This window comes from Microtus ochrogaster (genome assembly GCF_000317375.1).
Source record: "Microtus ochrogaster isolate Prairie Vole_2 chromosome 14 unlocalized genomic scaffold, MicOch1.0 chr14_random_1, whole genome shotgun sequence".
In the NCBI taxonomy this organism is placed as follows: domain Eukaryota; kingdom Metazoa; phylum Chordata; class Mammalia; order Rodentia; family Cricetidae; genus Microtus; species Microtus ochrogaster.
Window position 1 is genome coordinate 29,942,296 of NW_004949096.1, and position 22,414 is coordinate 29,964,709.

A 22,414-nucleotide genomic window follows, 5' to 3' on the forward strand; every position below is an offset into this window, starting at 1 on the left:
CTGTAGACCAGGCTGGTCTCGAACTCACAGAGATCTGCCTGCCTCTGCCTCCTGTGTGCTGGGATTAAAGGAGTGCACCACCAGGTTGGCTCAGTGTTTTAAAATATGGGTTGTTCTGGGGATCAAACACAGGACCTTATACTTACTACACACGTACTTTACTCATTGGCATGTCTTTCCAACTCTTTCTCGTTTCTGGTGCTGAGGCAAGATCATGGGGCTTCGGGTTTGCTAGGCAAGTGCTCTATCACTGGTTTAAATCCCCAACTTCCTAACTTTTAAATTGATTTTACTTTGTCTTTATTTATGTGCATTTATGTGCAGATGTGTTTCAGTGCCCACGGAGACCAGAAGTGCATGTCAGATTCCCTGGAGCAGGAGTTACTGTGACTGTGAACCACTTGATGTGGTTACTGCAAAAAGAGCTCTCTAGTCCTCTTAACTGCTCAACCATTCTCCCTCCATTTTAAATTCAGTATTTTCTCCTATTCTACAGACTATAGGTGTGGTAAAGCTAGAGACTCAAACAGTACTTCCCATACCTGCAGATGCCTGTGCATGGGCATCAGTGTGGTGCTGGCAGACTTTAGTCAAGAACTCACTCACTTGACGCAGGGAAAGGGCATTGTGTAGTGTTTCCAGGGGGTAGATGGTCGGGACCATGGAGCACCCTTCAAATCCTGTTGGAGAAGAGATGAACAAAGCAGTGTTATTCTCAGCAGTTATACTCCAAGTGGCCAAGGAAGGGTGGAGAGTCCCTGAGAGCCATCAGGAGAGTCTGTGGCTTCTGGAGTATGGGCATCCAAGATTCCCAGGAGAAGGAATTCTTTAGAGCCCTTCAGGAAGTCTATTTATCTCATCTCCAATTTTCTCTAAAGTGTCTACCTGTTAAGCCTCCAAGCGATCAAATCACCTTCACCTATGAAGAGCACACAGCGTCCATGGACTAATGAGAGCACTAACGCTGCTCTTGCACTTTCTGGGGGAAATAAAATGGGGACCAAGGGGCAAGGGGTTGAAATCGCATGTCTAACATGAGGCAGCAGGTCATGGAGCTCGGAAGGAACAGCAGATTTCAGGTATCATGAAGAAAAAAAAAAACAGATTAAGGAGAAGGGCATGGAATCGGAGGAGGGGTTCATGCAAATTTAGGATGTGGGTAGAAGGGCTAGAATACTGGGATGCAAACTGGAGAGCATGCAGTACATGAAGCTCAGCTGAGGGAAACCACATGCATGAACAGGGTGGGGAATGGAAGTTCTTTCTTGGTCATTTCCATCACATCAAAGCTTTTTCCTTGTGCTCTAGCAGTAACATCCTGGGCTTGCTAGGTTTTCTCTATTCCACCAGGAAAATGAGACAAGCCCCACCCCTGAGAAAAATACCATGTAATACAGGTCTATAATCTTGGTAGGGCCAAAAGTAAATATCAGTGAATAACCCTACTCCTAGGACTATTAACGGGGAAAATGCTCCCGCTGAAGAATCAAGAACATGTCCTAAACACCCTCAGTCCCCACTTGTTCCAATGCTGCTTCTCCTGAAAGGAACTAAGAACAGGGAGGGAGAACCATTTACAAAAGACTGAGCCTCCTCTTCACCAGCTCAAACTGACCATACCTGAGCATCTTCTAACCTCCAGCTTTGTTTGTCTTGATATTTAGTTGATGCCCCTGTACCTTGGCTTCCTCTTACAATCTAGTGGCAGGAGGGCAGAGGAGTCTCTAGCTCATCAGAGTGGTTAGAAAAACATTTGAATTTGAAGAGGATAGTAGTAGAAGATTAGAGCGATAAGAAAACATTAAAAAACAAAAATAAAAACCACCAGATTCCACTGCAAGAGATTATGCCTACGCTGAACAGAAGGGGTAACGTTAGGGGGAAGTAAGAAAGGAGACTAGAAGGGGGATGAGCAGCCAACGCTACAGCTACCAGGCAGCCTGGCCCCAATCCCAGTCAAGCAACTAATGCAAGTCACATAATCTCAGGGACTAGATAGGCTCTCCAGCCGGAAATGCAGTAAGCAAAGCAATGAGTCCCAGCCAGGGGAGCGGCAGCAGCCAGCCTGCGGCAGGGGTACCGTAGAGGCACTCGGGGTCATCCTGGCCTGAGCGCAGCCAGTTCCGGAAGAGGCGCAGGTGGTAGGAGCACTGGTGCAGGTGGTGCGCCAGCGTGGCATCCAAGGAAACTGGCCAGCCCCTTGGGCAGTCAGAGGAAAAAGTGCGCAGCAACCGGACCACAGGGTGCTGGTCATCCAGCAGCTCTGTAGGGGACAGAGGGACCACGATAGGAAGCACAAAGATAAAGAAAGAAAAGAAGGAGAGACAATGAGGGGGCGCTGACTGGCACAGCGTTCCTGGGGGTGGGGGCCACTTAGACCTGAGGTAAGCTAAGGAAGAAGGAGAGACGGTCAGAGAGACTGGCCATCCCTTACTTGGAAGAAGAGTACTGACACTACACAGTGAGACTCAAAGAAGCCATTAAGTAGAGCCCAGGCCCTCCCCTTCTCCCTTGAGCAGTAGGGCATTCTGGATACGAGTGAGCTGCTAACTCTGCAGCCTTGACTAGAGCTCAGCGTCTGTGATCTGGCTTAGACAAACCCTAGGGCCTACTTCTCAGACAAACGGATTTATGACATTGGGACAGAGATGAAGAGATTCAATGTCACTTAGAGAAGAAAGTCAAAATTTAGATGTCAAGATAACTTCAAAACTGAAGCATTCCAGAAGGCTAAGGCCCACTGTTATGTAGATTCTAAGACAGCCACAGACAGGACTGGTGCCAGGTGGCTGGCACAAAACGCTGGCAGGAAACCAGGAGAAGGACTCTTTTGAAACAGTGCAGGTAGAACCAGAGTTTGCTCTTTATAGTAAAAATATGACTAACTGCCCTTTACCTTCCTCTTGTACAAATAAACACTTTAGTCTCCGAATATGGGTGGTGGTGATGTGCCCATCACTGGGACCAGAAGTTAGATAATCTTACGCTGTCTCTCCATGGATGATGGTCTAACCACTCTCTGTGCAGCTGGTGTGTGGAGGAACGCTAATTCGGAAACCCTCATTGTTTCAGTCACTTGGCACATTCTGTGGATGCCCGGGGTTCAGCAGCAAAACGGCTGAAGGCATGGAAAGCCATGTGATGAGGGTACAAGAGGAACAGCCGTGTAAGATTTTTGAGGAAATATATGGAGATGAAGGCTGACATGAGGATGAATAAGGGCTTGATCCAGGAAAGGCAGGAAGATCAAAGTGGGTAAAGATGACGGCTCACAACTCCCGGATCAGACCTGTTTCACCTGCTGGTCCCATGAGACCACAGCTTCCAAAGAGCTTGGTTTTTAGTTCTCCTGGACTAGTACAGTGAGGCCTGACTGTACCAACGGTCACACCGCTGTGTGGGGTGATGTAATATAGAGAGCCTGACAAAGCCACTGGGTGCTCCGACACTTTGGATGAGTATGAACCACTGTCTCTTTCCCACTGGATGAACTTGCTTTGGTGAGCTCAGCCAACAGTTTAGTGATATACTATACCAGTGTGCTTGCTGTAACTACGGGCTATAAAAGCTCCTCAGGAAGAGAAGCAGGGATGCACTAGGATTGCTCTCCCATCAGAATATGGAGACAGCATTGCCTTGTCTCTTTTCCAAAGTCAGGTCCAGTTTTTGGGGGCTTTGTTTGTTTGTTTTTTTAACTGCTGTGTCAAAGCCACACATCATACAAGGAGATGGTGACACTGGGCAGTGGGACTGGCACATGGTTATAAAGAATCTGCCATAGGCAACTGTAGACAGAACAAGTGCTCTGTAATTGCTGAGTCAGTAAAAGCAAGACGTTGGCCATGTGTAGAGCTCTCGTGTTGTCTTCAGGGCTAAATTCTATCAAGATGATCTTCTTTGTCAAACACAACAGTTCAAATTTCTCAACACAACAGGCAGATCCCAGGTCCTGGCTTTGCAAGCATATTAACTTCCTAGCTCAAACACAAGAGAGATAAGGAGGCTAGAAGAACCTGGGGAAGTGTGCAAGGTGTCGGAGACCTTAGGTTGTTCTCCTGCACTATACCTGAACTGTCCAGGTCTTTCTTCCTTTCCTCCTTATGGCAAAATTAATTCTTGCTTCTTCTTCAGCTGCTGAGTCTGCTAACCAAGGCTTCAGAGAACTAGAGATATAGGCTTGAGGATTTGTTTTATGAACTCAGATTTTTTTTTCTCTTATGGCACCCAAGAAACTGGGAGGTGGTAAGAGAGGAAGGAGAAGGAAGGGGTAGAGAGACAGAACTTGTACAACAAGTAACGATGCTAGTCTCACGATGGCAACACTAATGCATTCATCACCTCTCCAGAGACCCAGCTCTCAGCACCCTAGTAGTGGAAGGTCTCCCTTTCTGGCTTTGGCGGCCTATTTTAAGCTTTAGAAAAGCATATTTATCTTAATTTTATATTGAGCTCTTATTTCAGAGGCCCAGGCTCCTGGTACTATATTTTCAACTAAGTCCAAGTCTCGGGCTTTTGGGCATCAAGTTCTCCTCCGTGACAACTGTGGTATGCGAGACTCTATGAGTTAGCACGGACATGTCACTACGGACAGGGATTTTGGGCACAGGCAGTGAAAAGAGACTGGTGGTGGAAATGAACTGGAGGAATACAGGGTGGTCAACCCAGAGAGAAACTTCAGTAGTGTCTAGAAGATATACATGACATGGTCAGGCCAAAATCTAACCCCTGCTATTGGTGGGGCAGCTGGTGGGACAGGGGCAGGAAATCAGGGTAATTTTACCTTCCTCTGACAATCTCAGCTCTTGAATACAAGAAAACCGTATCTAACAAAATTGGGTTTACTCGGGGGACAAGATACAACACAAAGAAACAGCTGAGAGTAGGTCTGAGGTTTCCTTGCCACACCCCACAGAGACCACAACCTTTCAGGGTACAATTTACACAGACTTAGCTCTTCTATATTCTTAAAATATTGCTAATTCCTAAGTTCTCCAAGGATTTCTATCTCATCCCTTTATTTCCACCTTCTCTGAGACAGTGTTTCTATAGATATACCTGGCCTCACGGAAAATAAAGACTCAAGGTGTAGAGGCTGGGGCCTAGCTCTGGGGAAGAGCATATGGCTAGTACACACAGATACCAGGGTTCAATTTCCAGCACTGACCACTCAGCCAAAGGGGAAAAAGGGAAAAAGAAAGAAACCACAAGGTACAGTCCTTTCTTCTTACCTAATATCTCCCATTCCTATTTTTTTTTTTCTTTTATCCCAAAGCAACCTGGGCTCCAGTTTTCTAGGCTCAGGTACTAGGTTAGTAAAACACAAAGCAGATGTCAGGAACACAAGAGCCACACAAAGTGCACACAATGGCAGGAGACAGGAATATGCAGATGGGAAGTCATGTGTCCAAACCAAAGCCCTAATAAGTAACTGTAGCATTGGTCCAAAAGAAGAACACACGCTGCCTCCACCCCATCAAGGAGATCAAAATTACATAAATGGAGACAGCAGGGAGAGAGGGAGCCCTATCTAGGTGATGCTATTCTCAGCTAAGGACAACCTCAGTATGTCTGTACACGGCCTGGCAGCTATGTGATAGGAAAGGGAGCGTCGTGACTGATGTTTCGGTGGTGATGCTCACAAAAGTTATGGGATGGTGATGATGGTGACTATGGAAATCAGACCCTGAGTTGCCACAGGGACAGGTCAGCCTATCCAGGCTACAGCCACGGCTACAGCTGTCACGAGGGAAATGTCCCCAACAGGGGCACTTAGTGAGGGACATTCAGAGAAAGCAGGGTGTCAATATAGTGGAAGGAGAGGCTAAGTCAGCGTCAGAACTCGGGGTTAAGTGTCTGGAGGTGACATGAGGGAGGAATGAGGCTGAGGTCAGCAGCAAACGTACCGTTAGTCGGATGCTTTGCAAACGACACAGAAAATCGTTTTACGGCCGGGACAAACAAGAGCTCTGGGGAGAAAAGACATCACGGGGATTATACCCACCCCTGTGCCCACCCTCGGCTTTGGAACCTGCCCACTGTGCACCTGGTGCTTTACCTCGCTGTGAAATTTGGTCCCATCCCCAACCCTGGGACCCTGACTACAACACTCCACTTATTTCCTCTGCTGTACTCTCCAGGAGCTGATGTCACCTCCACCACAGCATGGTCCCACAAAACAACCCTGATTTCACCACCACGCTCTCTTCCTAGCCACTTGGAAATGAAATCTGTATAGAAACATCCTTCCCTTCCCCCAGTATTTTTCCACATCATCTTTTCACCTTCGCCGAGCAACCTCACATGCCTAGCCCTGACTCCCTGGAACTTCAGCAAGACCCACTGCATTCCTCCTGACCATGGATCATCCTCTCGGTCCTCATCCTACAGGCCAGAATCCAGGAAAGAGTACAAATTGATGCAGCCAGGCTGTGTGTGGGAGCTTATGAAGGGATAAGCATAAATCAGTAGTATCTGTATGGTGAGAGGGAATGCAAATGGAGGAGTGGAAGGGGTCCCGGCTCCTTCTCCCATCTATTATCCATGAGGAAGCTTAGTACAAGGCCAATGCCAGTGCCATCTTAAGCATGGGTAGTTCTGAAGCTGTATGCTTGCTGGGAGACAAGTTTTGTTTTTTTTTTTTTTTTTTTTTTTTTTAAAGAGAGACAGAGAGAGAGTTGCCCCCCAAAACCCACCCACATACCATCTCGGTGCTTTAGACTGGCAGGCGGGAGTTTTTTGCCATGGCTGCGGGCGTAGTCCTGAAGATTCGGAGCGCTGGAGGAGCCGCCCAGCACTGTGGTGCTGAACAGCCCTGTGCACTGTGAGCCTGCAGGGCCGGGAGCACATTAGTAGCCACACAAAGCTGCATACAGAACACCCAACTTCACAGTACAACATTAAGACACAGCCATTCAGCGCCACCACAACGCAGCTACTCCAGGTAACCAGTGTGCTCTACTGTCCATAGCCACACCAGGCAAGCAGAGTAGCAACTCTCCAGAAGATCTACATGGCAGAGACAAAATGCCACTACAGAAACGGTGTTAGTCTTATTAGGCATTCGGTCTACTGAGGTGGATGGTGCTTTCCAGGTAGCTCTCAGAAGTACTAAAAGAACAGTCTCCCTAAACTTCTAAAAGCTACATTACTTTGTGTAGGAGGTGAGAATGTAGGCCATGTCGTGTACGTGGAGGCCAGGGGACAACTTGCAGTACTCAGTCCTCTCCTTCGATCGTGAAGGTCTCAGGGATTAAACTCAAGTCATCAGGTTTGGCAGCAAGTGAGAGCCTTCACTGCTGAACCACCTTGCCGGTGCACGTTCCCCTACGCCTAACCAGGGGTCCTTTATTCTGGATAGAGGATTTTAGAGACCCAGAAATCTAGCCCCTTGGAGGCTTGAAAGGAAAAAGCTTTCACTGGAATTAGAGACTGGGTTTGGATACTTGGCTGGCACACAATTCCATGTTCTTCATCTAACAATCTATCATTCAGAGCTTTTCTCACAAGTACGAGCCTTCTAAAGCTGAAAGGAACTCAGAGACCATCTACTTTAACTTTTTCATTTTACATAATTGGTGAAGAAACAGACCCAAAAGGAGTCTCCTTTGCTCAAGGTCACAGTACAGGAGGTAAGGAGGACCAGAATCCAGGTCTCCTTCCTCCGGATACTATGTTTGGTTAAAAGAGAAGGATTTTCTTCACAAGGAAACAGCATAGATTCTGAAGTCAAGATGGACACAAATCAGAAGACATCTGAAAAGTCATCTGCTTATAAAGTAGGGCATACCAGTTATGTGCTAAGCACCCTACTAAGACAGAAATCAAGAAACAATGGGAAAACCTTTCTTTTCCTGCTCTGAAAAGTTTATTGTCTTGCAAGCCCTGTGATCAAAACCAGCTGCTCACATATGTAAGTTCAAAGAGAGCAAAAAGAAGTGCCAGTCTGAGGAGTAAATGAAACACGAAGAACCCCTGAAAAGGGCAAGTCAGGTCAGAAACTGTCCCCAGGGTGACCTAGAGAGAGTAGGGCCGGACTCCCCAGTCCTCCATCTACAGCCTCAGGGACAGAGAAACCTGGAAGTCATAGGACCGACATTCTTAAGTGTGGTGGCACACACCTTTAAGAATCCCAGCACTAGGGAGGCAGAGGCAGGAGGATCTCTGTGAGTTTGAAGTCGGCCTGGTCTACATAGGGAGTTCCAGGACAGTCAGGGTTATACAAAAAGACCTTGGCTCAAAAAGCAAAAGTAAGGCATTCAGATTCTTGGAATTTGCCCTTCTACTTCCAAATTCATCATAGTCAAGACCCCGAGTTTGGCTGGGGAGGTCATATCCATATTCAGACTGGAAGAGAGGATCCTTTGAGCCTACAGAGAAGACCAGGGTCCCAGTATTTCAGGGCTACCAGAAACATCAGAAAGCTCAGTTAGGCAACGGTTTCTACCCTGGCATCCAGGACCTCTTTATGCAGCAACTTCTCCCAAATTCCATGCTCAGTCAGGCTTTAGAATGAAATGTCAGCCTACAAAAGATGTCTGCTTTTCTTCAGAGAAGGCTGAAGGGAACTGGCTCTACCCTAGACCACAGCAAGCTCCATCCTACATTGACTTCCTCTGCTGAATACTTTTCTGGTACAACCCTGCCAGCCCCACTCTGCCTGGTCCTCAGGCATCTCAGAGAGCAGTCTCTATCTTACCATCTGTCACTAGGTCTGTGTATCCCTCACTCTGCCACATTCTGTTTGCTTCATTTTGAGATTAAGTCTCCCTGTGTTGTCCATTCTGGCTAGCCCAAACCCCTGGGTTTTAGGAGTCCTCCCATCTCATTCCCCACAAGTATTTTGGTCTATAGGCACATGACACTGCACTATTTATACCCAGTCTCCTATGCCTTATTCTTTTTCCTTTTCTCTTCTTTCTTCTTTTTTTGTTTTACGTTGGTTTTGGTTTTGGTTTTTGAGACAAGGTTCCTCTGTTGTAGCCCTGGCTGCCCTGGAACTCACTCTGTAGACCAGGCTGGCCTCCCTTGATGCTGGGATTAAAGGTGTGCACCACCACTTGGCTGTTTGTTTTGTCTTTATGAGACGGAGTTTCACTGTGTAGGCTTGGATGGCTTGGAACTCACAGAAATATATCTGCTTCTTCCCCCAATCCTGACCTCCTGAGTGCTAGGATTAAAAGTGTATTACCATGCTGGATCCTATGCCTTCTTCTTTTTCTTTTCTTCTTTTTTTCCCTCCATTTTTCTCTCTGCTTATGAAGACTTCCACTTACACACCTATCTACTTTCTAACCTATCTAAAATCTATTCCTTTATCTTCTTTATTTTTCTTTTTTTGTTCATTATTTATTTATTTATTTCGGGACAGGGTTTCTCTGTATAGCATTGAAGCCTGTCCTGGAACATTCTCTGTAGACAAGGCTGGCCTCGAACTCACAGAGATGTGTTTGATTCTGCCTCCTGAGTACTGGAATTAAAGGTGTGTGCCACCATCGGCCAGCTCTGAAATCTACTCTTTACTGGATTTTGCTGTTTCTTGACCTTTGGCATTTCTGGGGCAAGAAGTCCACTTTGCTGACCTATAGTTGTCATTTAATCCTCAGAGTTGGTTTAATCCCCAAACCAAGCAACTGATTTCAGGATTCTAGAAGCCATTCTACTTCCATAAAATTAGCTTGGAAAGTTACAAAAAAACATTTTTCCTCTTTAATAGTTCAAATATTAACATTTTGGGACCAAAAAATTAAGCAGCAAGGACAAAAATAACAAAAAATTAGAAGGTTTAAATATAGAGAATAGGACAAGATTTTTAAAAAATGAGCCAGGAGAACCAGTTCAGACCCCGCAAATCATCTCTGACCTGCAGTTAGTTACTTGGTTTACACGGCATCGTGTTCAGAGGCAGTCCATCTCAAGGACTGCCCCGTAGAATACCATACCCTCTGAGGCTTGGTGCTTCCTCAAGTCTGTGTCCTTAGAAAAGGTTGAATGACGTTCTCCACCCCTTTCCAGGGCTCAAAAAAATCAAGAGACATTCCCTCAGTGTCCTGAGGGAAGCCTCTGCCACCTCACCCGTCTCAGATTTGTGTCCCTCAAGCTTCCAGAAAGAAAGGAAAAAGTTACAGGATTAGGAAAGCAGGTGCGAAGACCAGGCTTCAGAGGAAGATGTGGCCCAAGGTCTCATATGAAAACACAACAACCGGGGATCACAAGTACCTCTAGCTTTACCTGCATAACCCAAGCACCTGTCACTGATAACTCTGAGGGTCAAAGCCTCCACGGTCCCTTAAAGTCTGGGTTGGACTGGAGGGACAGATAAGGAATGAGAAGGAAAGCCAGAAAAATACCCTGCAGCTAGGGAAATGGGGATTGGTGGGGAAATCAAAAGATAAACACTCTTCTGGGGTGAAAACAATCACCTAGACCTATCCAAAGGTAACTCCGGCCTCATCCACTCCATCCCTTCCAACATCTGACAGTTCCCTTGATGAAGATTTCCCACAATAAAACTCTGGATAACAGACAGACAAGCCTTTCCAACAACAGGTAAGAGATGCGGGAAGCCTACCTAGGCCACTCTGCTTCATCTCTGTTGGGGGACGTGAAGATGAAAACAGCCGGTAGCCACCGGGCCTTGAAGATGAAGTCTCAGACAGCACCTGTAGAAAAAGGACTTTATATCAATCCCCTTGTCACCTCAAAGTAGAAAACCCAGGTTCTGAATCTTGCCCCTACAAAGCCAAGCAGTATCAAAAAGATTAGATGAGCCAAAAGATTTTTATGGTGGAAGAGGAAAAAGGGAACAGAGTGCACGCTGCAGAGTGAACTGTCCAGGGAGTTCATCTATGTTAGAAGGCATGTCTACTGCCCAAACACTGGTCCTTGCAACCTCCCCGCTCCCACCCCCCAGATCTGGCGAACCACGATCCAACCATTTGTCGTCCTCGGCCGAGTCGGCACTTCAGTCTTACCTGCTCCTTCCTAGAACTCAAAAATCAATGACTCAGCCACAAATAAAGTATGGCCTGCCCTCTCTTTTTTCCAGAGACAGCTGGGGTGAATGAAGCCATCCTCAGTTTCTTGTATAAGCCAAGAAGCCCTCCCCTCCAATTATTTTATTCCTGGATACATGAAACTGATTTTTTTTCCCCCAAAATTTCCATGAGGGCTAACCACACAGCTCCCAACATCCACACATCCCACCTAAACAAGGAGCAGTTTCCCTAGATCCCAAAAGCAAAGACAGAAGGCAGGAAAGGAAGGCAAGGCGGGAAGAGACACCTGTGTGCAGGAAGCCAGATGAGTGGTGGACACAGCCCGGGGCTGTAGGCCGATGGCTGGGGAAAGCCGGGGGAGGTCTCCTGACCTCCTGCGGCGCCTTCCCCTCAAGGGGATCAGGTCCAGGTTCCCCGTGCACTGCATGTTCATGACCTGCAATCAGACCGGGTGGAAAGCCGGTCAAGGCTCCTTTAGCCCCCAAGTTCCCAAAGTCCCAGTGCCCAAAGGGCAGTCAGAGAGCTGGAGAGGATGGTCAGCTAGGGCACAGGTGCTATTAAGGTCACAAATTTTATAATCTAAAACAGTTCAAAAATATGAGATGACAAGAGAAGAAGGAGGGATGAGATGTCATTGATGAGGATAAGATGTCCAATATTGGCCTACAGAGCAAGGAAAGAAAATATTAATAATATAAGGCTGTGTGACTAAGGACTGGCTGAGGAGCACATTCTGAATAGTCATCACCCTGAATAAGCCAGGATCTCAAAAGAAGGAATGTGGTTACAACAGGAATCGTAGAGAGTTCTGGAGGCTCAAGCCTGTGAGTCCAGCTCAGGAGGATAAGGCAAGAAGATCACTAGTTCAAAGTCTGCATGAGCTACAGGGTGAGTTCAACATCAGCCTCGGTAATTCAGCAAAACCCAGTCTCAAAATGAAAGACAACAGAAAGGGCTGCAGATGCCACTCGGTGCTTAGAACACTTGCCTGGCATATGTGAAGCCACAAAGAAAAGGAATCACACTCAAGGAAACTTCCAGAAAGAAGACAATCCCAGTAAGTCTGAGAGAGGATGTGCAGAGTGATGTACCCTGTGCTGACATAAGATGGCAAAGGGACAGCCTGGGAATACAAGCACATACTGTCCTGTCGTCGGGTCAGTGTGTGCAGAGTGCTGGGCACCCGGTTCCACCCGTGCCTCAAGGGAAACTAAGGCACATCTCTGCTAAAGAAACCACATGTTCCAATCAGCGATCCCCTAAAACAGCCAGGAAGCAAAGGGTAAGTCTGAACAGAGACTGCAGTTTATTTTCTTGGCCTTCTCTAAAATCTGAAATGTAAATCTCTGCATTAACCATGAAAGCTTATTACAGATTTTTCTGAGATATCCTAAAGCAGAGAAAACAAGTCCCATAAGACAGAGGCCTGCAGAGAGCAGTTGAATAGATCCATGGTTCCGAGCAGCATCCAGACCAGGCATACGTCATGACATCCAAAGGAAAGTCATGGAGGAAATTAAAGAAAGTATCACTGGGCCAAAGAAGAAAATCGCATTACCAAGAAAGACAAATCCAAACCTGAGGAAAGTAAGGAGATGCAGTGATAAATCTGTACAAGTTCTGTCCTCTAGATTAGAAAACCAGAAGTGGGATTTGAGAAAAAGTCTAAAAATATCACAACACAGACCCAGGCAGATAAACTTCCTCATCAGGAGAGACATAGACTCTGGATGATCAATCATCCTTCTGGCATGACATTATAGATAACCCTAACGGCATTCAAGTGCCAAGAACTGCTCAAGCCTGAACAAAGAGAAGGAGAGGGCCTGGCCTCCACCACCACTGCATGGCTACTGCAGTGACTGTTAGTGCATCTATAAGATAAGGTAGATATTGCTCACATCGTATAGAGGGGAAAAGATGAAAGGTTTGAGAAGCTACCTGGACAAGGTCACACAGCTTCTGAGAGTCAAGTGGTGATGTCAGCCCAGAAGTCATACTGTCTCTACTTTATCCTAAAATTTTTCCCCTTAGGTATTGCTCACTGGCAAGTCTTTAACATCACAAGTAACAACCAGCTTAAAGAAGTCCTACTGGGGACCAGCTGTGAAAGAAATATTAGGTAAACATAATAAATACCACTGCAAGGGGCTCAAGCTTTAAGTCTCAAGAAGATTCAGAGGAATGAGGATATTTTCCTACGAGTACTGGTACCCCATCATCATCTTGTCCATCTCATTACCTCCATGGAGCCAGCTTTTCGATTCCGAATGAGGGGTGACCTCCTTGGGAGGCCAGTGCCCTCGACAGGTAGGGGAGAGGTCTGCAATGCTCGGTCTGGTTCATCTGAGGCCTTCCCTGGGCACAGGTTCTCTATGCTGCCTTGATCTGCTTTCATCTCCTCATTCTGTTTCATAATAGACAAATGGAGAGACATTAATGGTTTTCATCTTCCTAATATCAAACTCCTCAACCTTTTTAACCACCCTTGATTACTTCCCAGTTTCCTATCACCTGGTTCCCTGGGCCCTAAGTCCTAGAGCCCCAAATCCCAGCTCTCTGACCCACCTCTGAAGAAGCTGGGCGGAATCCACAGCCAGCTGGGGCACTGCCTTCTTCAATACCTTTCACCCCAGGGCTAAAGTGGAGCTCCACATGGAACCGCTCCTCCGACAATGGGTCCTATGGGGCATCACCATATGAAGGGTAATTGGGAGAATCTGGATGTGGTGACAGAACACGTGGGAGCAACAGAGAGGAACTCACAAGGATACAACCACCCAGGAAAGCCAAGACTGAGGTTTCAGGGTCTTGCCCTCAGTCTGGGACTCATCTATTATAGGAGCGCACGCCTCACCTCCCGTTCTACAATCCTTCCTTTCCATCTCTCCTAGTAACAGCAGAACTTTAAAGCTGTCTTTGCTAAGACTGATGCAGAAGGCATGTGTGTATATGCATATTTACACACACACAGAGCAATATCAGCAGAAACAAGACTCATAAAACATTGTCCCAAATTCCACAGTTGTTCTAGGTTATTTCTCTGGTTCAACATCGCCCCAGAACAGAGTTCTGTTCCAGTGGACTCCTTCTAGGTGCTCTGTGCCGTGCTGCAGCTACACACTGCATCTAGCTGGATTCTAGAAATTCTTTTTCTTTAAGATGAAAACAAACTTATTAAGTATACTGTAAAGAGAGCAACAGATATGGCAGTTGAAGAAAGATTACTGACCAAAGTCTATAAAAATCTAAAACTAGGAAAGATTTTGTGAACCAATGGGCCAGCTCAGCAGGTAAGGGTTTGCCACTAACCCCAGTGATCTGAGCTTGATCCCACTGCAGTAAAGAGGAGAGTCAACTCCTGCAAGCTGTTCTCTCATCTCTATACACATACAGTGCATGCCTGCACACACACTGATCTTTATACATATACAGTGTGTGCTCGCAAACACCTATGCGCACACACGCACACACTGATCTCTATACATGTACAGTGCGTGCCTGCACATACCTACATGTGCACACGTGCGCATGCATGCATACACACACACACATACACACGCATGAGCACACTAAGTGTTTAAAAATAAAAGGTAAGTTGCTTTTTAATGGGAGTAGGAAGAAGGGCCCTCTCCTCATCCCACCCGCTGGCTCCTCACCCGTGTGTTGTCCTCATAAAGCATGATAACAATCTGGGTCATGTAGTTGAGCTCTGAGATGGCACTAAGATAAGCCAAAGCTCGCTGCCATTGTGCATCCTGGGTCTCCTACCAAACACAAACAAAGGTAAGCCAGTGCCCAAGGACAAGTAAGAGGAGTGGGCAGGGGACCGAGGAGAATGGCAAATGTCCACAGGAAAAACAGACGCAAGGACAGCTGATGACTGCTAGAAAAGATGCTCAGAGGTCAAAGGAGGGAGGAGGATGCTTACATCAAGAAGTCCCCCATAACGGAAGACACTGAGTAGGGAGTGAACGTGACTTTCACTGGTGAAATACAGACGTGTTCGAACATGGCGCCCTGGAGAGAGCACTCCACGGGAGTACCTGACATAGAAGTCAAATCAGGATACCCAGTCAGATAATTCTTTCCTGTGACAACTCCTCCTCCCACCTAAAGACTTCTCTCCTCACCATCCCAGACCCTATCTCTTCTTGGCCCCCCAAGGCTCCCAGCATGCCCTCCCTCCCTCCATCCAGTTCCCCTCCCAGCCCTCCCTCACAGGGGATGCAGCTTGTTGACAGACTCATCCTCGTGGGTTCTCTGTAGGTCAAGCAGGATTTTCCGCAGAAGGGGAAGACAGAAGCCCACAGCAATTTCCATTTTCTCCTCCCGACTGATTCCATACTCCTGAGGGTCACAGGCCAGGAAGAAGAAGCAGCTCAGTTATTCTTGCCACACATGTTTCCCTCAGGCCTGGCGTTTCCTTCCTGTCCATCACAGCCCCTCCAAAAGTCCCTTCAGTCAGTCCTGGTGCCCAGACTAGTCCTAGGAACTGCAGCAACTCCATTCCTTCTCCAAGTTTCCTTTCTAGGTCCCTTTCTTTCCTCCCCTCCCATTCTTCCCACCCTACTGGATCCATTATATGAGACACACCTGGGGAATGACCACATCGGCCAGAGCTTTTGAAAGATGCAGCAACTCGGCTGTGCCCTGAAGGCCCAGACTCCCGTTATGTTGTACATCATACTTGACGCAGTCGTAGATATCAGGGATCTTGCTGATGTCATAGCGCCCGCTCTTGTGCCGGAAGTCGCGCTCTAGTTTGCTCCAACGCTGCAGCATTAGCTCTAGTGTCTCACTGTGGTAGAGCTGCAGGTCTGAGAAGAAGGCAGACAGTCAAAGGGGGCCAGACTTGACTTCCAGCGTAGAACCAGAGGGATCAGGAGTTCCTGAGGAATGCATCCGTGCCCGAGACTTTAGAGGGCAGACAGTAGTAATCACACCCACCTACAGAGCTGGGATCCTGCATCCGTTCCCGAATCTGGTGGGTTAGGTTTTCAATCAGGGAAAACACCTGATTACAGACTTTGACAGGATTCTGGATGATAGACATGGAGTTGAGGAGAGAAGTGCTTCCGGTGGGAGCCAGCTGTGAGGAACAGAGAGCACAGGCTCAGGCCGATCCCCAGACTGTGGTTTACTACAGAGAAACTGGCTGTGATACAGATCTGCCTGCTGGCTCACTTCAGGAGGGATCTTCTGTTTCTGGGCATCCTGGCAGTTCCGGGCCTTTACATGAGGACACTGGTCCAACACACAAGCATCCATGAGGGGACCGTCTTAAAAGTTTCAGATCCAGAGAAATTAAAGTATACTCACAAGTAAAGTACACTTCACTTGGGTACTATAAAATACACGTGAGAAGTGCTGGAGAATAAAGAATAAATTCCTTACAGTCTCTGGAATGTTCTGATGAGAATCAGAGAGGACTGTCTCAAACTGACTTACAGTACCAGTGTTCCCAGCTTCAGCTTAGGGGTTTTTTTGGGGGGGGTTGTCTTTTTTTTTTTTGGTTAGGCTTGTTTTTGAGATAAGGTCTTGCTATGTAGCTTTGGCTGGCCTAGAATTCACTCTGTAGACCAGGCTGGCCTCAGACTTACAGAGATCCACCTTACTTCTGCTTCCTGAGTGCTGGGTTAAAGGTGTGCACTACCATGACCAGCTTCAATTTAAGACAGTTACCATCAATACAAAATGAGGAGGGCTGGAGAGATGGCTCAGTAGTTAAGAGCATTTACTGTTGATGCACGGGGACAGGGAGGGTCTGGTTCCCAGCACCCATGTGGGTAGCTCACGGCTACTTAGAGCTCTAGTTCCAGGAGATTCAACACCTCTTCTGGACACCATAGGCATCTAGGCACAAGTGCACAAACCCACACACAGATATATATGCACATATACACTTAAAATAAACATAAACTGGGCAGTGGTAGCACACACCTTTAGTCCCAGCACTTGGGAGGTAGAGACAGGCGGATCTCTGTGAGCTTGAGCCAGCCTGGTCTACGGAGTGAGTTCCAGGACAACCTGGGCTACACAGAAAATACCCTGTCCCTGTCTTGAAAAACAACAAATAAGTAAATAAGCAAACAAACAACTAAAATACTAAAAGAAAAGAAATGTGAAGGAATAAGTGTAGATGGAATAAAGAGTTCTGGCTAAGGTCTCAGAAGCTTCATTCTCACTAACAAAAGGAGGCATAAAGATAGGGAGAAACCCTAGATTTTCTGTTTGACAGTGAACAACACTAGACTAGTTGGGAAAATAAGGAAACAAGTCTGCCCCTTAGTAAGTCATTCAAGAAGCTACCAGAGGGACCAGAGAAATGGCTCCGCTGTTAAGAGTGAGTCTGCTCTTCCAGGGGACCTGAGTTTGGTTTCCAGCACCCACATGGCAGCTCACAATCGTCAGTAACTCCAGGGATCTGAAGCCCTCTTTTGACCTCTATGGGCATTGTACAAACATGGAGTGTATATATGTATATATACGTATATATGTATATATACATATATTTGTATGTATGTACAGGCAAAACACTCATTCACATAAAAAAATTAAATATACACTAAAATAAAGAACTTATCAAAATTAAGTGTGGGACAGTAAACAAACAAACAAACCCAACCCATTACCCGGCCAACTGTGGCCTAGATACTCAGGAAAAAGGAGATTGAGTTGGGAATGGCAACTGCCATCAATGCCAATGGGCAGCAGGGACTGAAGTACTAAGCAGCTAGGCCTTCAGAGAAGACTCCTGGGGTCTAGACCACCTCTGCCACCTTGAAAGGGTTGTTTAAGTTACTTAGAACTTAGGTCCCTCCTCTGTAAGATGAAAGAGGGGTAGGCCAGTTCTAAGAGTTCCCAGGCAGATTAAAGGTGACCATTAATTCTTTGTCCTTTGACTCTCTCTCTTTCTGTGAACCAGGCCTCGCTTTGTGACTGCTTCACCACGATAAAATGACAACCATTCATTGTATTACTTCTGGACCCCCTGCTTTAGAAAGCTTGGAAGCTTTGTAGACGGAGGCAGAGGCAGGAGGGTCACTGCAAGTTCAAGACCAATCTGGGCTCCATGGCAACACCCTGCCTCAAAAAAAAAAAAAGGAAGGAAACTTGGGATGCTTCTAACTTCACCTGGGAAAACTAAGATACTAGACCAATCACATGACAAATTCTTGTGAAGGGGACAGGTCCTGCAGTTACAGGGAGAGGATGAAGTCAAGAGCCAGCTATCCCAGAATTCTAGTTAAGCCTCCAGATATAACAGATTCCCACCCCAATCAGCACTGCACTACCACTTCAGGAAAGCACAAGCAAGGCCAGACAAGCCCAAGACTGTGAGGACTGAACTGGTAAGCACTCTAAGTTATAATCCCGGAAGACTGTGAGGACTGAACTGGTAAGCACTCTAAGTTATAATCCCGGAAGCGGTTTTTACATAGATCACTGAAACAGTCCTCCAACTTCAAGACCCAAAGTCAGCAGTTTAAGGACTAAGCTTTCCTTTAGATTACAGGATTTAAAACATAAACCAGAGGGCATATAATATCTCTAGCAGAGCTCAAGACACAATCAAACACATTAATATTAATGCAGCAAAATGTATGACATTTACATTAAGTGAAATAAGAATTCTAAATAGTCTTATGATAGGTCTGCCAAATGAACCAAACTTATATCAACATATTTTTATAAATAAATAAATTTTTAAAAATTTGTTTATTCATTATGTATAGTATTCAGCCTGCATGTATGTATGCAGGCCAGAAGAGGGCACCAGATCTCATTATAGATGCTTCTGAGTCACCACGCGATTGCTGGAAATTGAACTCAGGACCTCTGGAAGAGTAGTTAGTATTCTTAACGTCTGAGCCATCTCTCCAGCCCTTACATAAATAGTTTTAATCTTTGAATTTGTGGATAATGAAAACTGTGGACATAAATTTACCCCAAAGGGTGGATGGGAGGATTAAACAAAATACTGTAGATTAATATCCTAAAACAGTGCCTAGCATATAACAGGTAGTAGTATTTAGAATGTTAGGAATTAGGTTGCAGGGTAGCTGGGGTACAGAGAAGGAGCATGTTACCTGGTCATAGTCCTCAGGGCCAAAGGGTGCATCCTGCTGCAAAATGTGGTGCAGCCGTGCCTTGACGCGGTGCTGGCAGCTGCTCAGGGAGTCACTGTCGCTGTCCAGCAGCCCGTTCATGTTGGCGCTCTTCACCATTTGCACCAGAATGGGTGTCAGCTCCCCTTCTAGAGCCAGGAGGCCCTGGAAGGAAAGCACAGGTCTACTAGCTTCTCTTCCTGGTCGACATCCCAGACATGGGATGGAGAGAGAGCCTGAAGAGGCCGACTCCAACTGTTCCCAGCCCCTTTGGACACAGACATCTCTGAGTTAGCACAGCAGCTCTTGAACCCTTTCCATCGAGTCCTCCAAACTGTTTCTCTACCTAATGGAAGCGGAGGCAGTGGAAGAACGAGAGGGCTTACCTTCGCAAAGGCAGCAGCAGTCATCTGCACGCGACCCTCATCAGACGCATAGATCTTGAGGTCATGACGGAAAGTGCTATGGAGACGAAGCAGCCCACAGCCAGGGAAGCCAGCATAGTCACCTGGAGCAAAGGGGAATGCCAGCACAGACTGTCACCCAGTCATGTGGGGAAACAATTATCTGTTCCTTTAGTATCCTCACAGCATCTGCTCCTTCTTTCCCCTCTCCTCCCCTCCCCTCACTCTAATTATCTTATCCCAGCCATGCTGGGCACTCACTTTCTAACACTTACCCTGGCCTCCAGGGTACATGCAGCGAAAAGCTCGCCCCAGCTCCTCGGCCTGCACACGGCCATCAGGAGTCAGCTCTCCACCCCACTTCAGTACCAGCAGGAGAGAGGGAGCCAGGGCTTCTCTCTGTGTATCTGAGGGAAGAAGGTATGTGGATGGGCATTTCCCAGGGACTATGATGGGAACACACAGACATTAGGCTTCCGACAAGAACAGAGGTAATAGAGGCAGGCGGATCTCTGTGAGTTCGAGGCCAGCTTGATCTACAAGAGCTAGTTCCAGGACAGGCTCTAAAACTACAGTGAAACCCTGTCTTGAAAAACCAAAAAAAAAAAAAAAAAAAAAAAGAACAGAACAGAGGATTGCTGGGAATTTGAAGTCAGCCTGGGTTACACAGCAAGACTGGGTCTTACAAAAGAGGCCAGTGAGATGGCTCAGCTGGTAAAGGCATCTGCCACCAAACCTAAGCACCCAAGGTCTACCCCTAGGACCAACATGGTAGAAAGAGGGGCCCAACCCCCACAGTTGTCCTCTGAGCTCCACAGTTGCTCTCTGGCACATGTGCCCCACCCCCACTAAATAAGTAAATATAATTTTAAAAATTTGAAAGAAGAAAAGGAGGATGAGATACGGGAGAGAGCTGCTCACCTTGGCCCTCATTTGAAGCTTTCACTCCGTGGGGGTAGTAAGTCAGCTGCACCTTCCGATTAATACCCGAGAAGTGGCCATACCTGCAGGAACAGCCATGCATCACGTTCTGCCCTGCACCTCAGTTCCTGTGAGGAGCTCCCTGCTGCTGTCCCCTTTCTCACATCTCCAGCACGGACTTCAGCTGCTCCAGCTTCCCGGTCTTCTCCTCGATCTCAATGCCTGGTTCTTTCTCCAGTTCGGCTAACAGGAGCCTCGTAATGTCCAGTACTTCCTAGAGAGACCATCAGGAACCGTGTAGGCCTTCCTCCTGTCCATTTCACTTTCCCGTCCATCCCTTGTCAACCCCACACTCTTTCTTGTCAGACTAGGGCTCCTGCCCAGACCCACCACCTTACCTGGAGCTGCTCAGGTCGCTTAAGTTTTAACTTTCCTGTCTTGTATCCACCATGTTTTTCAAAGAGAGCAAAAAACCTTTAAAGAAGTAAAAAGTAAGAAAAGAAATCAGACCTCCTGGGAACTGTGCTCTGTCCCTTCTCCCTACAAAGAACTATCCATCTAAATTAGGCCGTTCTTCCTACCTCGGGTGGGTCACTTCCATCTTCATCTTCTGCTTTGGAGTTCGATCTCCATGACGGATAATTGCGATGACACAGCGGAGCTCCATCCTAAGATGGGGGTGCTCTCAGAGCCATTCTCCCACCCCAAACTTTCACCCCCCACCATCACACTCTACTGGAGACATCAGAAAACAGGGCGCTGAGATTAGACACATATTAGTTACATATTTTCTTTTCGAGACAGGGTTTCTCTGTGTAGCTTTTGAAGCCTGTCCTAGAACTTACTCTGCAGACCAGGCTGGCCTTGAACTCACAGAGATCCACCTGCCTCTGCCTCCCGAGTGCTAGGATTAAAGGCTTGCGCTACCGCCGCCCAGCCCAGATTTTTAACATTTCCTTACATAGTGCCAGATGTGGTAGGGACGATGGGAATGTCCTCGGCTTCTGTGGGGATGGACCATGGGATCTGGAACTGTGGGGCAAGCTCCCGCATAATGGTGTTCCTGGGAGGCAAAACATAACAAAGTTGAAGGAAAAATAAACGAACAATTGTATGACAGAAGGTCATACACATATATGCAGTCATGCAGCAAAAGAAAGCATTAATATAAAGTTTGAAACGTCCAAACAAAACCCCATTAAAAAAAAAAAAAAAAGTCCAGGGACATGGCTCATTGCTAAAGGCATTTGCCACAGAGCCTAACCATTTGGCAGAAACAAAAGCACGGCAGTGATAAACCAGTTAAAGTTAATGTTCCCTTTGGGTGTGGGGAAAGAATTTAACCTCAGCACTATACGGGCATTTTAACTATATTCTTTTTCTTTTATTTTTGTTTTCAAACAGGACCTCGTGTAGCCCAAGCTGGCCTCCTGCCACCAGGCTAGCCTTGAACTCTTGAGTCCCACCTCTCACAATCCCAGTGTTGAGATTACAGACATATACCACCAGGTTTAACTCATACATTCTTTTCCTTTTTTTAAATTTTATTTTACTTTATGAGTGTTTAGGCTGCATGTATGTGCTCATGTTGTGTTCCCGGTGACCACAGAGGTCTGAAGAAGGTAATGATCCCCTAGAACTGGAATTATGAATGGTTGTGAGCCCCATGTGGGTGCTGGGAACCTAAGTCAGGTCCTCCCCAAGAGCAACAGTGCTCTCAACTGCAGAGTCTTTTCTCTAGCCCTGCTTTAATTTTTCTAATACATGTGTGAAAAAAATTTTTTTTTCCCTGAGACAGGGTCTCACTATGTGGTGAGTACTGGGCTGGTAGTCATTACATAGAGCAGACTGGCCTTGAATTCCAAGATTCTCGCGCTTCTGACTCTCAAGTGCTAGTATTATAGATATGTGCTACCATGTCCATCTTGAATTTTCTTAATTAATTTACTAATTGATTAGTTTTGTGTGATGTTTATGTGTGGGC

At 46.7% G+C, this 22,414-nt stretch overlaps 1 protein-coding gene across 12 annotated transcripts in view; it reads right to left on the reverse strand.

The window, feature by feature from the left end:
- Positions 1–22,414, reverse strand: part of Ppip5k1 (diphosphoinositol pentakisphosphate kinase 1) — a 50,835-nt gene that overhangs the window by 17,565 nt on the left and 10,856 nt on the right. For 4 of the 12 annotated variants that reach the window (XM_013352649.2, XM_005364336.3, XM_013352650.2 and 1 more), the window contains exons 11-31: positions 21,392–21,493; positions 21,012–21,098; positions 20,829–20,904; positions 20,595–20,704; positions 20,431–20,513; positions 19,785–19,916; positions 19,492–19,613; positions 19,088–19,270; positions 15,945–16,086; positions 15,591–15,814; positions 15,217–15,344; positions 14,926–15,040; positions 14,654–14,761; positions 13,563–13,676; positions 13,237–13,401; positions 11,281–11,430; positions 10,568–10,658; positions 6,701–6,826; positions 5,904–5,966; positions 2,081–2,263; positions 543–680 (exon numbers count right to left, since the gene is read on the reverse strand). In XM_013352649.2, the coding sequence (XP_013208103.1) occupies positions 543–680; positions 2,081–2,263; positions 5,904–5,966; positions 6,701–6,826; positions 10,568–10,658; positions 11,281–11,430; positions 13,237–13,401; positions 13,563–13,676; positions 14,654–14,761; positions 14,926–15,040; positions 15,217–15,344; positions 15,591–15,814; positions 15,945–16,086; positions 19,088–19,270; positions 19,492–19,613; positions 19,785–19,916; positions 20,431–20,513; positions 20,595–20,704; positions 20,829–20,904; positions 21,012–21,098; positions 21,392–21,493 (2,642 nt within the window). The remainder of the gene's footprint in view (positions 1–542; positions 681–2,080; positions 2,264–5,903; positions 5,967–6,700; positions 6,827–10,567; positions 10,659–11,280; positions 11,431–13,236; positions 13,402–13,562; positions 13,677–14,653; positions 14,762–14,925; positions 15,041–15,216; positions 15,345–15,590; positions 15,815–15,944; positions 16,087–19,087; positions 19,271–19,491; positions 19,614–19,784; positions 19,917–20,430; positions 20,514–20,594; positions 20,705–20,828; positions 20,905–21,011; positions 21,099–21,391; positions 21,494–22,414) is intronic. The other 8 variants (XM_026787644.1, XM_013352652.2, XM_026787645.1 and 5 more) reach the window with 8 other exon arrangements.